The 16,504-nt window shown below is 45.8% G+C and overlaps 1 protein-coding gene and 1 long non-coding RNA gene across 6 annotated transcripts in view; one reads left to right on the top strand and one right to left on the bottom strand.

The window, feature by feature from the left end:
- The window catches only part of NEDD4L (NEDD4 like E3 ubiquitin protein ligase), a 91,116-nt gene that overhangs the window by 51,798 nt on the left and 22,814 nt on the right, over positions 1–16,504 (top strand). For all 5 annotated transcript variants that reach the window (XM_015615776.2, XM_015615775.3, XM_015615771.3 and 2 more), the window contains 5 exons: positions 12,354–12,404; positions 14,323–14,384; positions 14,501–14,603; positions 14,836–15,002; positions 15,910–16,042. In XM_015615776.2, coding sequence (XP_015471262.1) covers positions 12,354–12,404; positions 14,323–14,384; positions 14,501–14,603; positions 14,836–15,002; positions 15,910–16,042 — 516 coding nt within the window. The remainder of the gene's footprint in view (positions 1–12,353; positions 12,405–14,322; positions 14,385–14,500; positions 14,604–14,835; positions 15,003–15,909; positions 16,043–16,504) is intronic.
- Positions 3,935–15,922, bottom strand: LOC117243765. Its single transcript, XR_004495655.1, has 3 exons — positions 15,820–15,922; positions 11,422–11,509; positions 3,935–4,056 (listed from the first exon to the last, which is right to left on the bottom strand). It is a non-coding gene; the product is annotated as an uncharacterized LOC117243765 (long non-coding RNA).

The raw sequence follows: 16,504 nt of genomic DNA, 5'->3' as shown, positions 1-16,504 counted from the left end.
ATTCCTTGGGTCTCTTTAACTTTTCTGTTGAGGACAAAATCAGTTCTCTCCCCAGTGAGAAGTCACCTGCCCCCTTGGTGTCCATCAGCTTGCAGGTGGGTCCTGAAGCACTGGGGAGGTGGCACATTCAAACCTGGCCAGGGCAGGAGCTGCATTGCAAGGCAGGACCTGAATAAATTTTGCTTTTTTTTCCCCCCCTGTTGGTGGAGGACAAATAATTCATGGCAAGTAGTGTCGATTAGCCTGCAGAATTAGGAAACCCATCTGTAGTTTTTAGTCAAGTTTTCAGAGTCAATAGCTGGCAGTGCTGGCTCTACCTCATCCCTCCACATTCCCAGAGCTCCCTGGGATTCTGAACTTTGTGTCAGGCATTTTTTTCTCCCTGAAAACTGTATCTGTTGGTATTTCTCTGTGAAGAAACCAGAATAAAACTTTGAGCAGCAGAGATGGAAATAGTATCACTTTTCAAAAGAGCAGCAATAATCTCTTTGCTCCTGCATGGCAAATCCATATGTGAGTTTGGGTACACAGCAATCTCCAAAGTGGGGAATTTATACTGGAAATGCTGACACGAGTTTAACGCTGCAGCTGCCAGCCAGAGCTGCCTTGGTGCAGATCTAGCCACAGAAAATTACAGATAAGAAACCAGAGAGTGTTGATTGCTTTTTGTGCTGTTCAGCTGTTTGAGAAAAGCTGTCAAGTAATGATGAGTTTCAGAACGTTCATGTTTTGTACACATAAACAGAAGTTCTGCTCTCAGACTGAAGTTTTTACTTCAGCAGCTATTCCAAAGCCAAATCTACCCTGATTAGTTACTTTCCAGATGAAATCTCATTGTGAAATATATTACTGCATCTCTTCTTCTGAAGTCCCATGCTTTTATCCCTCTTTTCATCTACCAGGATGACATTGGGAGCTTCCAAAAGTCAGCAGTTATGTACAGAAAAATAAATTAATTAAACCAGCATGATGACCAGCCAGGTTTTTGTCTCTGAAAGGAATGAAAAAGTGAAAAGGGTGTTTGGGAGAAGCTTCCAGAGCTGAAGGCAAAGGAATGAGACGAGTTGTTGAAATAAAATGAAAATTGCACTGAGTGCTGTGGAAAGAACAGGTAAAATGGGAAATATTGGGAATTACACTGCAAGTAGTTTAAAATATAATTAATTATTAGCTTGGATGTTATCCAAGGCCTAAATATACTTCTGTGAGTCCGCTCTGTGCATAAAAATTGCATAGTGAAATAAATTACATTTCCATTTTCGAGCGGTTGCCTTGTCTCTGATGTGTGAAGCTGGATATCAGCAGTTTCTGAAAGGGTTTAGTAAAACATGAAGTATGAAAAAGAGGTTTTCAGTAATCAATTAATTTGTGGTGATACTATTTGAGGTCCATTACACATTTTTAATTCACTGCATAAAAATTCCTGATCTTAACTGAGCGAGTGAAATACAGTTTTTATTGTTGTTTGCAAATGTGAGGAATGGCACACTGGCTGAGTAGGGAAAACCTTCTGGGAACCATTTCACTGTGGGAACTGGTCTTAGAGATTTGTTTTGGTCTGATGTCACCATTTTTTAATATCATTTTGGCCTTGCAGCAGCCCCCCAATGCAAATGTCTTCAAGGAAAGCAAACCTGCTTTATGTTTAGTGAGAGAGCTGGGCTCAATCTGCTCTTGCCATCCCCCAGTAAACCTCAGTGTTTTTCCTTAGGGAATTGCATTGTGCTGGAGTTTGGGTGTTCTGTTGTCCTCTAGCTGAGGTTGTTAAAAGGGGAGGGAGAGAAGGGTGTCTGCAGGGGCTTGGGTTGCACTCTAAGCTTGCAAATTCCTGTGCATTCCATGCATTTACTAACTGCCCAGCTCTCAGCAGCCTGTAGGAAGAGTGTGAACTCCTCCTCTTCCCCACTGGGTGGGTGCTGCAGGACCTCATCTCTGAAAAGCCACAGTGGTTGCCTGGCCCTGCCAGGAGTGCATGGGACGTGTCCCCAGTGCTGAGCAGGGCAGTGTTTGTGTCTCCAGCAGCGAGTTCCAGAGGGTCTGAGCAGGCAGGTGCCATCACCCAGCTCCTCCTGTGTGCCAGGTGCCATCACCCAGCTCCTCCTGTGTGCCAGGTGCCATCACCCTGCTCCCTGGGGCCATCACCCTGCTCCTCCTGTGTGCCAGGTGCCATCACCCAGCTCCTCCTGTGTGCCAGGTGCCATCACCCAGCTCCTCCTGTGTGCCAGGTGCCATCACCCAGCTCCTCCTGTGTGCCAGGTGCAGCCCCAACAGATGCAGGGAGGGAGGGAGGGAAGGAAAGAAGGAAGGAAGAATGCAGAGCTGCCTCTTGGCAGCAGCAGCTCCATTCTCCACGGAGCTGATGTGGGACCTGGCAGCCTCTGCTCCTTTCCCAGGCTCCTGCAGAGGTTTCCTGGGAGCTTGGAGCTGCCCAGAACTCTTCTTGCCTTTTGTTCTGCTCCTAAATTGAATGAGGATTGGCAGCTCTGACCAGACGTTTGCAGCCAATAGTGCTGGAGTTCTGGCTTTCCCTCTAATCAAATCGTTGTGCAGAATTCCAGAATGCAAACAAAATCCTGTGTTCTTGATTTTTTTACCCAGAGAGTTCATATTACCAGTTACCTACCGGATTTTCAACTGACTGCAATTTAAATGACATCAAAAATCTGGCAGTAAATATTAGTGACTAATCCCCATGAACTAGACAATATAATCTTGGCTATCCTCTCTCCAAACAAATGTGTTGTTTCTAACCCTGAAAATTGAGCAGGTGTGAAGGTTCTTGGTCTCAGCAAGGAAAAAGTGCTTGAACCACGTGTAAGTGTAAAAGGTGATTAATTCACAGAAGTTAGGAGTAATTAATATCCACTAATTAGCATGTCAGTGGCATAAGCATGAAGTCCCTTACTGTTCCCTCTGGTCAGTGCACAGCCATGTTTCCCTCAGGATTCTGATTATTACCCTGTAGGACACAGTCTGGTGTCACAGAAAAGCAGCCTTTAGAACCCTTACAGTGAACTTTGCTTTTTTCCATGACATTAGGAGAATCATTAAAACAAAAATACAATATCAAATATTGCCAGGCCTAATGCCTTCTTGAGTGTAAGTACTGCTGGGATCAGCCAGCTGAAAGAAAGTACTTAGTACCTTTGGAAAATTCAGGCTGAATAAATGTCAGCGTGCCTTCCCCAAGTCCATTCCAGCAATGTCACTTCCCTGCCTGCAGAGCCTTTCATGACTTTCATTTCCCTGCCAGTGCATCATGATCCAGAAAAGCGCGCTGATGCTGCTGATGGAACGGAGCTGGGCGCTTGGCAAAGCTGCTGCTCCCACTCATCCCTGGCACTTCATGGGGTGCTCTGGGGATTGCACAGCCCTGCTGCAGTCCCAGGATGTCGTTTTTAAACAAAGGCCTGACCCTGTGTTATTACTGAGGCAGACTTGAAGTGCAGCTTTCAGCACTGCTGCTAATGAAGATGAGCAGCCTCAGTTTCCCCAGGGACAGGGAGCTGAGCTTGGCACACAGGGAGCTGGACAAGCACCCCACTGGCATGGGAATCACAGCTTGTATAAATGTGAGCTGCTGTGCCCACAGGGCTTTCTTGGGGGTTCATGAGGGGTCACACAAGCATTTGGTTCCAAGCTGTCCCCGGTCCCGTGAGCTTGGCTTGTGGTGCTCAGGTTACAGGGGAATTCTTGCGGGTGTCTGAGCTCTCGGGAGTGGTTTGTGCCCCAGGGCATGGCGTGGCTATGGACACGGTGGAAGGGCAGAAATGAGTGTCTCTCCTGGGGATGAATGGAAAACTGGGCACTTTTACTTTGCCATGAGTCATTTCACGTTATTTTAGCACTGCTTGCAGTGAGCAGTGTGCACTTCAAGGAGACCAAATTCAGGAGTAGTGCTCAGTAATGAAGAATGTCACATCAGTGTGAGGGGTGTGATGGACGACTAAAATTTCATTGTTCAACGAGCAGTTCTTTGCTGCAGAGTTCTTGAGGTGAGAATTATTGTAATTTGTATGAAGAATGCCAGCAAATCTGACCAGAATCATGGAAGAGCTGCAGAGAAAAGAATCATTAGTTAGAGAATTCCAAAGTGCACGGTTTTGCTTACTCAGCATGTCTGTGCAGAATATATACATTATGCCTCTGGAAGTGATGCACCCCTAATCTCTCTATTTTTCAAGCTATTTATTAAAATAGTTCCATTTTTGACCGATTTTGAGAGAAAAACTATGTATTTCTTCTGTTTTGTTTCTGTTCAATTCCCACAGAAGTCACAGTCTGACCATTTTTCTTCTTTCTCAGCTGCCTTCTTCATGTTGCAGGAGGAGGTGAATGTGTTTTAAAAGGTGATGGCCATTTTTAACCTTCCTGTTAAAACCAGTTATCCTGCTGCTCATCTTTCCAGCACTTTTGCAAGAGCTGCATACATTCTGTGTCTCAAGTCCTTCAGATCTCAGTTGTTACACTTCTCCAGGGTATATTAGCTTTAGGGGGAACATAAACCCCCTAGCACAGGAGAGCATTTCTACTCTTGAGTACTTGGTTTTTCTGAGGGTTGTATTTCTTAACTTAATATAACTTAACTTACACAGAAAAACTGGTCATGACAGATATATAGTGGAATCCAAAAGTCTGAATGTATCCAGAAATCTGACCTGCTGTTGATGAGAAAAAGCAACAGCGAAAGCAGGACGTTTGTTTGAGCAGAAGGAAAAGGTAGGATAAGTGGGTAAGTAGATTAGTGCAGAGGAGAGGAGAAGAAATGGTGGTGGAGACAATAAGGTGTTGTTTGGATGGTTCCTGGTCTGCAGCAGGACATTAATGAACAATTTGCTGGGGCAGCAGCAGGGAGTGCTGCAATGTGCTCTGGGCACCCTCCCAGTGGGAGCAGTGCTGAGGATGAGGCTGAGCAAATAAAGAGTATGGGGGGGCCTCTGGGCAAGTTCCAAGTAGTAAAATGCAGCTGTTTGTGCTTTGGAGAGACACCAGCCCCCCTTCCTTGGAACAATCCTCCTGCTGTAAACCTGCCTTCGTTTTGCCTGCTGCCTTTACCGAGCTGGCCTCACATCTATGATTTCTGGACTTGGAATGCCATTGTTTTTGAGATTGTGTACCCCTTGACTCCTCAGCTATCAAAGGTGGCACACAGGTGTTTGTGTTACTCTGCACGTACTCCATGTACTCTGCTGCTGCTTCATAAAACATTCCTTTGCTTTTTTGAAGAGCAGCATTTCCCAGACTTGGTTTGAGACTTCCTTGCATTATTTTCTGGCTCTGTAACTCGGGTAAGGAAGATGGTTTGAGGGCTCTGAGCAAAGAGTTTCAGCCAGAGTTCTTTGGAAAACTGTTCTTGGCACAGTGCCCTTGTCCTGCCGTGCCAGAACGTGCATGGAGTGGGCAGGGGAGGCTTGGCTTCTGCTGGGGAACTGCTGAGGTGCCACCTCCTTAAATGTGACTTCAGAGACACAAACTGCTCTTGTCCCTGTGCTCCTGGCACAGCTCTGGCAGTGCTCTTTGGGTACCACAGGATGCAGTTATTGCATGGGTTGCAGAGGGCAGATTATTGTGCAGAGTGTTGAGAATTTGGTGTTTACTGACTATTGCTTTGGGAACTTGAGCCCATTCCCTTGTGCCTCACTGTTCTTTCTGGGGGGTTTGCAATGAAACTTAATAAGAAGATTGTTTCATTTTTGTTCTGAGAGGTTTTTTTAAGTAACTCCTTCGTTTCTTACAGAACATAGGACAGAAACTGTTCTAATGCATTTACTTTTTAAATCCTTTCTACCTGTTCTTTCACTTCTGTACATTAATTCTGCTCCTGTTTTCCACATCCTCTCTCAGCTCAGGCCTGTTTTAAATATCTCAGGTATCAACTCCTTCCTGCCTTTGCTTCTCTTTTGCTCAGTCCACATTTGGCTTGTTCAGTCTCTGAGGAGGAATGGCTTTGCATCTTTGCAGAGGCTGTTGGTAATGGAGCAATGGTAAAACAGCAGGAATTCACTCTGTCCATCCCAGGGAGAGAGACTTTGGGAACTGAGAACAAGGAGCAGTTTGCAGCCTCCTGTGTCACACCTTTCATTGCAATGGGCAGCTCAGTAATGAACAGAGTGAGGCTTCACTGCTTGCTCCTTCCCTGACATTATCTGGAATTTTCTTGGCTGTTACTGTGTTTCAGGAGTGTATCAGATCTTGGCAGAGGTGCCCAGTGTTTTTTGTTATGTTCAAATCAGCAGTCAGTGCAAGAGAAATAATTCAGAATTTAAATAATAATTTAAATAATTGATGTTTATGTCTTTTGGTTTGCTTAACCCGTTGAAGAACTGCAGTTGTGCTTGTCCATGTGCCAGGAAGGAGGCATTTCTTCCTCAGCTGTGATGGTTCTGGAGCACCACTGCCTGATGTGGGAAATGGCAGCTCAGGCCATAATTGCTAAGCCCCAGCTCTGCTTTGGCTGCCAGGATCAGGAACGCCTGCATGTTCCCTGTTTGTGTCCCAGGAGAGCCAGGGGTGACACCGGGAGCGTTCCCTGTGCTCAGAGCTGGCTCTGACACCCGAGGGCAGTAATTGGGTCATAAAATGAAAGTGGAGAGGGAAGGCACCAGGGAAACTGTAATTGACACTGTTGTGTTGAGCTGCCTGGAGGAAAAGTCAGCGTTTGTTTGCTCTGGTGGGAAGGAATAATTGTAGATGTTTTTTAGGAAATAACCCACCTGTATAGTTTGTTCTGCCTGCACTTGGAGATTTGGAATAGGAAAACCACCCCACCTCCCCCTCAATTTTTTCTGTGGTTTTTCCCTGGGCTTACAGTGCAATGTTTTTGATTAAGAAAATATCAGTGAAAATAACATAGCCAGGTTGCAGAGATCCCCTGCAAAAGTAGAGTCAGTTGCCGTTATTAGCAAATGAAAAATGGAATTCTAGTTGTGCTTGGGAAGTGCTGCTGAAAATATTTTGCTTATGAAAGAAGAGAGATGACAGTGGCAAGGGGCAGAATTTCTGAAAGTTTATGTAAATGAAAAGAGTTTTACTGCAGTACAGAAAGAAAGAAAGTTTGCTGAAACTTGCCAGCTAAAAATTTTAGGAATCATATCATTATGATAGAGGAATATCATAAAAGTATCATTGTAGCTTTATTCATGAGAGTGAGGTCAGGGAGTTGATGAGCCTTAGGTGCAGAGATATCTGTGATGGCTAATTAATACTTTAAGGTTTTAGCCAAGTGCAGTTAAATGTAATTTAAATTAATAAAACTGTGCTTTGCTGCTAGCTTTTTAGTTTTTTTAAAATAATTAACAGGACTTTGATGAACTTTGAAATGCTCTTTGGTTTTTTGGGTCCTTCTCATTTTTAGAGCCTTTGGTAAAAGTATGGTTCAGGAGAGTTTTCTCTCCAGGTGAGAGAAGTGATTTCCCGTAGCTCTCGGGGAAGGCAGCAGTGTTTTCTGTTTGTGCTGGGAAATGTGATGCTGTCTGAGCCTGCCAGTCTGGACCACTCCTGGAGCAGTTTCCAGGACTTGGCAGCAATGGTACATCACATCCCAAGTGAGGGGTTTGAGTGCTGCATCAGGAAAATTGGCTTCATTTGTGCTTGATTTTCCATTTCTGTTCTGCCAGGGTGGCTGCTGGGCTCAGTGGAGCTGAGAGTGTCCTGTGCAGAGGCTGGGATTTGGCTTTGCCAGGTGGGTTTATCCCATCCTGCACCGTGCCCTTGGCTGTCAGGATCTGCAGGGTGAAGCCAGCTGCCTGTCCCCAAGGGCTGGGTTCCCTGACCCTCTCCTCTGTCCCACCAAACCCCAGCTGGCACACGTGTACCACGTGTGTTCCCCTGAGCATCCTTCACAGCCACTCGCATCACATTCGCTCTTACCAGGCTGCAGGGATTTGAAAAGTTTGGAAATAGCATGGCTGTAATATATTTAGAATGAATGTCAAGACAGGCTCTGAACCTGAGCAGGCTTTTCCCACCTGGACAATAATTCAGGCACATAGCTGTGTGCTGAAGCATGGCATAGGATGGTTGTGGTCTGGGAAAGGTGTGAACTCTGGTTTACTTTAAGGCATTAACAATCCAGTTAAATTTACTGTAGGGATCGTGTCTGCCTGCTCTGAAATGAAGCAATATCTGGGTTGGAATGTGGCATCTCTTTAAACAGTGCCCAGAAATAGTATACAGCAGTTTTCAGGTCAGGAAGCTGGGAACATCCTGATCATCTCAAGATGCCAAGGGAGCTGGGGTGGGTGGAGTGTTATTACCCAGCCTGGTGTCTGGCCAGGGAGCCAAAGCACCTCTGGGAGCTCTGTACCCGCAGCACTCCAGGCTCAGCTCCACAGCCCCAGATCTGGGGCCCTTTTAGCCTTTCTTTTAACCCTTTTCTTCTCTTCACATCTTGTCACTGTCTCTGTCCAGTGCTTCAGTTTGGATGAGCTGTGGCTCTGTGCTCTGTGGGTGGTTCCCAGGCCAAGGCCTGGGTGTTTTCACCCAGGGGTGTTCCATGGGAACCCCTTTGGATCATTCCCAACATTATGAAATCTTCAGGCTCTTTTCAGGAGTTTGTTGGTGATCTGTTGTAGCAGTGCATTGGTGCAGCTTAGCAGACAGGCAGGAAAGGTCCAGGAACAGGGGATGCTGCTGGGACAGCTGTCCCCAGGATGTTGCTGTTAGGAGCCAGCAGATAAGCACAGGATTGCAGCGTGGCAGCAGGAGAGCCTTTCCTTGGGACTGTCTGCACACATTTGGGGGGTTCAGTAGCATTTTAGCTAAATGGCCCTGTGAGACCTGCCCATTCCTGCAGATCCTTCTCCTTGTTTGTGGAACCTTTTAGTCAAAGTCCTGACTAACCTGTTGTGGCTCTGCTGTTTTCTAACTTGTGACTTCTATTCAGGCTGGAATAAAGCTAAGTGGAGTTGAGCTGCCTGTTGTAGCTGTGTGCTCAGCTGTTCCCCAGCTGCAGTGTCTGTTTTACCTTGGGGTGAATCGTGCATGTCACCACTCTTAGAGGTCAGCTTAAAGAAAGGGTTCATGGCTGAGGTGATATTTACCTTTTATTCCAGAGCTGAAATGAGCAAGTCTCTAACAGCTGAACTGTTAACTATTGTCACTTTCCCTTCTGGAAAACAACAAGCTTCAGTGCTTGAAATGAACATCAGTACAACAGTTTACTCATACTTTGGTGTGGTTCCAAGTAAAGCTGAGGTGCCTGTACACAATTCTGAGGCTCAGCTAAACGTTCTGGTTTGCACCAAAGTGTCAAGGGGTGCTTCTCTTTTCTCTGCTATTTCAGAGACTGAGGGCATTTAGGGCACTGCAACTTTATCCCAGGCTTTTCTTCCTGGCTTGCAGCTTGGATAGGCACCAAATTGCAGCCTGATTTTTACATACATTTGGCTTGGGAGTGTCACCTTGTCACCTCAGTCCCCTACAATGAACATTCTGAGGTGTTTGGCACAAGTTAGCATTTCCAAGTAGTTCTGTTGGTTTTTAAAGCTTTTCCAGTCACTGACTGCTGATTACACTTAATGAAGAGTTTCCTTGTTTATTCCCTTTGTCTTTTCTCTGAGGTCTGGGCTGCTGTTGGGTTCAGTGTTGAGGTTTCATTGCAGTGCCTGTGCAGGTGAGGGGTCCCTCACACACTCAGGAAAGCCCAGTGCACAGAACACCTGCTGTACCTGCTGTGTGTGAGCCTGGTGCTGCTTTCCCACAGGACCAGAGCATGAATGAGAGAGGTGCTCGGACAGATTTGGGTTTCCTGAACAGACAGGGGGTATTTATGTCTCTGCCAAAACACTGAGGTGTGATTACCTTTCATTTCAAGAGAGCTCCTTGGAAAATAGGGCAGTGTCTGACTTCCTCCTCTTCCAATAAATGTGCTAAACCAATCCAGCAGGTGGAGCAGGGGATGCTGAAACTTTGTAAAATTGCTCTGGAGTGTTAAAGGCTGATTAGGAAATTTTGGGAAAGCTTTTGTTTACTTGGGCTTTGCGGTAGGACTATAACAAAGCATCTGAACCCTGCCCCAGCCCTGGCCACACGTGCTTGTCCTGCTGCCCACCCAGAGGCCACGTTCCAGGTGGGACAGGAGCAGCACTGGGGGAGCAGTGGCATTTGAGGGGTCACTTCATGTTGGGAGAGTCTGATCCAGGCTATAGCTGGGTGAGCATGTGCACCCTGTGCCTTTGGTGTGCAGAACACACAGCTCTGTCTGGGGATCAGGTGGGAGCAGCAGTGTGACACTGATGCACAGCTCAACACTGCCTTGGGTGCCTCTGTGCATTTTAGTGACTGAGACTTGTTTTTGTTGCCTTTTTCCCAACCTGGAAATGAAACTCGAGATATTTTTAGTAAGGAGGTAATATAAAGGGGGATCTTTAGTGAAGGCCTTCAGGAGCAGTTATGGGAAGATGTCTCCAAACACCCACTCCCACTCCCAGGGGTGAGAACACATCTGTAGGTTTTATATGAAATTAGCATAATTGATGAAAAGCACCAATTAGGAGGACAAGTGGTGATGCAAGCCCCTTCTCTGGAGCCCCCACCTTGGTGCACTTTGTCCATGAAATGTATCTCCAAGAGGTGTTCTCGGCCTTGGTTCCCAGGAAGAACCAAGATAGTGTTGGGACCTTGGACCTCCCAGGCCTGGAGCTCTGGAGTTTGTCTTTCTGCCTAGGGAAAAGTACTGGGAAAACAAGGGAATACAATTGGTGATGGAGTTACAAATAGATGTGTGAAGAATACAGAGAACATATAAAATAATAAACAAGCAAAACCCAAACAGCATCATTATAATGAGAAATGGGAAAAAAAAGGCAGTGGAAAAGGTTCCTGTGGTCCATGAGATGCCTTTGCTGGAAGCAGGAAGCCTCAAAGTGAGAATGCCTAAATTTTAGGGCTGTGGAGGCTTGCAAGAGAAAATTCTTTTCACAGAACAAAAATACTAAATATTTCTATGAATATATTAGCTTTCCTCCCTTTTCTTACAGATGTATTTGTACAGTCAAGTGCTACATAAAGATTGAGTTTACAAGAGCCCTAGTTCTGGCAAGGTGACCATAACCATGCAGAATTAGATGAGGAGGTAATCCTGCTTACAGAGCTGGCTGGGACTCAGGGCTTTCCAGTTCCACTGGAAGCTACAAACATATTTTGTTGGTTCAGCTTCTTTAAGGCTGTTTCTAACATACCTGAACATCTTCTGTGTCCATGAGTTAAGCTGCAAGAAGAGATGGAGCAATAGGTGTACATTTTCTTCAGAGTGATTGTTGCTGGAGTGACTGTACTGAAGCAGGAGGTGGGGAGTACTTGGGATTTGCCAGTATTAAGGGGAAAATGTTAATTCCCTAAGCATGCTACCAGGTATTTATTTCTAGTATTTGCTAGGAAGAAGATCAATAGTCAATATTCTGTAATGAAAAATTTACTCACTGTTTTTACTTAAAAGTGGCAAACCCACAGTGTCCTTGGTGCTTTCTGTGTTGTTCTGTAGCATCCAGCACAGCAGGGTGTGTCCATTCTGTGGGGATCACAAAACATCATCCTATCTTTGTAGTAGAAACAGAATTATTACAATGTTCTCATATAAAATATGAATTTTAATATTAAACTTAATGCTGTGCTATGAGAAATATGTAAACTTGGCTCTGCAGTGTCAGCGTGCACTTCCTGGAATTCCAGGCATAGCATGGTTATAAATAGGCAGCAGGTTATTTGGGAATCACTGGGGCTGCTGTCTGGTGTCACAAACAGTAGCTGGGAGAAGCTGCTTTCCCTGGTGCATGCTTGGGTTTGGAAGAACACAAGTGCTTGGTGATGGAAATTTCTGTCTGAGTGAATCCCAAGTGTCCCTGGAGCACAGGGCCCAGCTCTGACAGCAAACACCACGGGCATCCTTTGGTCTCAGCTGCTGCCAGTGTTTCCATGCTTTGCCTGTTGTGGGGAACCTTCCCAGGCTACACCCAAATGCTGCAATTCTCCCTCTCTGGGCGAGCTGCTCCCACCGTGGGTGAGTGCAGGAGGCTTGCATCTGTCCCCCTTCAACAGGAAACCCCCTGGGCTTCTCAGTGCTTTGGGGGGTTCTGGTTGGTTTTGGTGGTTTCCCCCAGAAATTGAATTCTCACAGAATTGTGCCAGCAGCACCACATGTGCTGTGGGCTCAGGAACCTCTTTGGAGTGTCTTGGGAAGTCCTGTGCTGAGATAAATGAATTAGAACAACAAAAAATGGGAAACAGTAAGGGGGTCAAAACCAGTGATTCCTAAAATAATGGTACTCAACCACCTTTATTTTTGTCTCACTGTGACTAGATTGATATTTATTATTGTTTGCTTTTCTGATGTAAGTTTACTTTCTGTGTGCCAGACCAGAGACGACTTCCTGGGCCAGGTGGATGTTCCGCTCAGTCACCTCCCGGTAAGCAGCACATCTCTGGGAACCCCTGGGGCTGTGGGCAGCTGGTTGTACAAACCACTTACATTCTCCTAAAGCTCCCAGCAGAGCTTAAAAACTGGTAAACTGGTTTGGACATCCAGACCTCACCTGGGACAGGGAGATGCATCAGCTGTGCATGGCAGGGATGGCAAAAAAGCATCATGAGAGTGGATTTGCTTCAGCAAATGCATGAAACACCTAAAGGCTGCCAGAACTATGTCATCTGTTCATTATTTTAGCTGAAATTGAATTCTTTGCCAGCAGTAAGAGTTCAATAGCAATCAGTTGAAAATAAGCAACATGGGGTTTGAATCATTTTATTGTCAACAGACTTTTGAGGTGTTTGATTTGATGGTGCTAATGTTTGTTTCTGTTTCTTAATTAATGGAGGAATTCAGTGTAAAGCTGGTGCTGTAATTCTGTAAGGCTCCAGTTGTCTGGTTTCCCCCCAGCAGCCAGGATTCTGCATGGGCTGCAAAACTAGATGCTAAATTAAGTGCAATTTATGTTTAAATATTTAAAAATAGGAATAAATATATATGTGTATGTATATATGTACCAAGGCTTTAGCCTTAGTACACACATTTCTGATATTATATACTGTTTTGGATGACTAACGTTGGCTGAATGTAATTAATATTTTTTAAAAGTTGTGCATGTTAATCTTAACATCTGTGGCCTTGCAGGGCTTTTTCTGTGTGGATGGGTGAAGTTATTGCAGTGTTTACATCAAAATGAGGTGTGGGTTGAGCTTAACTAGCTTTTTGTGTCTGATTTTGACTTCTTGCTATTGATGGATGTTATTGTAAGAGAAAAGTGGCTTTGTAATGACTTGCACAGTGATGTTTGTTTAGATGTTATGGTTGGTTTGGAGTCTGCAGGCAGTGTGTTGGGTTATAAACTGTGGCAGTGGAAAGCTGCAGGGGAAGGGTGGGGAGCACCTTGGGGTGCCAAATGTATTGTTCCCTTCTCATGGGAGCTCTTGTCACCCCAGCTGTGCTCTGCAGGACTGCTTGGTCTGGGCCTGTGAGGATATCTGCATTTATGTGTCCTGACACACAGACATGGTCTAAGCAGCCCTGGTGGAACAGTGGGAAGAGTCCTTTTCCCCTCAGATGTTTTCAATGGCAAAGCTGCTGTGTGTCAGAGCACTCCTTCCTTCAGTAGCTGTGGCCTTGCAGGAGCTTCCTGGGCACTTCCCCACCTGCTGCTGCCCCGTTCCAGGGAGAGTCACCTCTTGGGAGGGTGTGTGTGCACACTGGCTCATCCTTCCCCTCCTCAATGGGAGCCATTGCCATGCATTTATTAACAAATTAATATTCAGCTGTCTCATCCTGCCCATTGGTTTGGCAGAATCCTTGTTTCTCCAATACCAGCTCATTAATTCCTATTGTCAGAATTTGGGTAAAACATACAGCTCCTCACTGGGAGTGTTTCCCTTGCAGCTGAGTGCAGAACAGCAGTGCTGAATCGTGCATGCCCTGGTGAGCTTGTTCAAATCTCTCAGCAAAACAGGCAGCCTGTCTCTCCCAGGGCAAATGGGCACTGAAAGGAGAGGCTGCCAAGTATAACACAGGTCATGCTTCAAGTTTAGAATAAAGTTCCCCAGACAATCAGCAGGGGATTGGATGGATGTGTGTGGATCCATCATCCTTTTCCCTTGGCTTCTGAAACTCCTGGTTCTGTACCTACAGCAGCTGTGTCTTTGCACATGTGAAGGATGGGACTCACTTGGTAAGAAAGCTGAAATTCTCAAGAAATAGAAAGTTCCAGGCTTTAGGTAACTTAGGGTTCAGCAGAAGTCAGAGATGTAATCTGTCAGCCTGTTGTGTGAATGTTCTTTATGTGGTTGGACTTGTGGACAAGCCCTTTAATTTGCCATTTTCTCTGCTGCTTGCAGACTGAAGACCCAACTATGGAGAGGCCGTACACATTTAAGGATTTCCTCCTCAGACCAAGAAGGTGAGAGGAAGGGCCTTTAAAACATTTGAAGACTTTAAAACATTTCTTACGTCATGATTTTTTTATTTGCAGTTATTTAAGAGTTGTTAAATGTAATGTACCTCCTTGTCTTGTAGCCACAAATCTCGTGTGAAGGGTTTCTTGAGACTGAAGATGGCGTATATGCCCAAAAATGGTGGCCAAGAGGAAGAAAACAGTGATCAGAGGGATGACTCTGAGGTGAGGCTGAATCCTCATGAAAGGATTCAAGAAAAATTGTAGCCAGCTGCACTCGAAGGATAAAGGCCCAGAAACAAAGTCAGCACTTGGTTCTCTTTGGCTCCAAGCCACCAGGAGAACACCCGGCCACCTTTGGAAATCCCTCTTTAATAGACTGATGGGGATTTAGCTCTTTTCTCATTGAAATGAGGTGCACACTCTAACCACAGAGGTCTTTTCCTTCATTCCTAAGCATGGCTGGGACGTGGTGGATTCCAGCGATGCCGCGTCTCAACGTCAGGAGGAGTTGCCGCCTCCTCCGCTGCCTCCTGGCTGGGAAGAGAAGGTGGACAACCTGGGGAGGACTTACTACGTGAATCACAACAACAGGACCACCCAGTGGCACCGGCCCAGCCTCGTGTAAGCAGCTGGGGGCTGTGTGGGATGGACAAGCAGGCTGAGACCGAAAGGAAAACGTGCTTTGTTCATGGCCCAGCACATCACAGAGGCACAGGGAGTTCTGGGAAATTCCTGAATGAAATTCCTGGGATGGCATGGGAGGCAGTGTGTTAACAACACACCTTAGAATAGGAATAAAATAAGGAATAAAGAATAATCAGCTAAGGAATAGGATAATAAGATAAGGAATTTTTCAGTAAGTAATTTAACAGGAATAAATTACTTTGTTTATAGAGACTGTTGAAGAGGTAAGGAAAAAAGTCAACTCTATTAAGTTTTAATGAAGTTGAACAGATTAGCTTTGAGGAGATCCTGGCTATTATTCTGTGAATAGGCTTCATTCCCTGAATGTGCTGTCAGAGAGGTCTGCAAGCCGTGGTGATATCTTCTCAAGATTAGATTTAGAAAGCTGTGGAGAGCTTATATTTTACAGAGTGTGAATAACTGGCAGTGTTATGAGTTATACTGGGATCATGAATGAAGCCAGCACTGCCAAAGGCACTGCTAAACCATGTCCAGGAGGGGCTGGATCCCCCAGCACTGGCCACGTCCAAGGCTGGGCTTCACAGGCTGCTGGGTCATCTACACCTGCAGGCTGTGGTTTCCCTGCCTGGAGAGGCTGAACCAGATGAGCCCAAGGTCCTTCTGAACCTGATGTTCTGTGACGTTTGTGAAGTGCTTCCAGTTGTATTTTCTTCCAACTGAGGGATTAAACAGTCTTCTAATTATGAAGCTTGATACATGCATGAATAATGACTTTTATAATCAAAAGCATTACCTGGGTTTTGAATGGACAAAACGGGGGCTTAGTGTAACTGGGCTCATTTTCTTGTTCTTTTCTCCTTCCCATGCTGGGTTCCCCCTGCAGTGACGTGGGGTCTGAGTCAGATAACAACATCAGGCAGATAAACCAAGAGGCAGCTCACCGGCGCTTCCGCTCTCGGCGCCACATCAGCGAGGATTTGGAGCCAGAGCCTGTGGAGAGCGGAGACATTCCTGAGGTATGCCCAAGCCTTGGCCTTAAGGAGCTGACTAAACTTGGAGCTAATTACCACACAGCACAGAGAGTCGTGGTTTTACCTGGCACTTGTGGAAACTGCCTTGGGAAATGCTGACAGTGCAGCCAGGGTCCCACGCAGCTGCAGCTCCCTGGTGGCCTCTGGGCAGCACCGAGTCCTGTGTAAATGCTGGGAGAAACATTCAGCATTCCAAACTGCTTGTCATATATACATTGAGAGAAACACTTCTTATTCTGCTCTGAGCAGCAGTGGAATAAATGATAAAAGAAGGGAAGTGGACTGGCTGGAACTGCCCTGTGATTCAGTTTTCTGTAGTGCATTGATTTAGGGTGAAGAGAAGCTGCTGTTTGTGTGTTGGGCACAGTGAGATGATCACACAGAAGGCAAAGGGAAAGAAGACTCGGTCTGTATAAAACCTGAACTTAGTTTCTTCTCTTTTGTTAG

This window comes from Parus major, unplaced genomic scaffold (genome assembly GCF_001522545.3).
Source record: "Parus major isolate Abel unplaced genomic scaffold, Parus_major1.1 Scaffold258, whole genome shotgun sequence".
NCBI classification, from domain to species: domain Eukaryota; kingdom Metazoa; phylum Chordata; class Aves; order Passeriformes; family Paridae; genus Parus; species Parus major.
The sequence above is the reverse complement of the archived record's forward strand: the minus strand, read 5'-3'. Positions and strand labels throughout refer to the sequence as shown.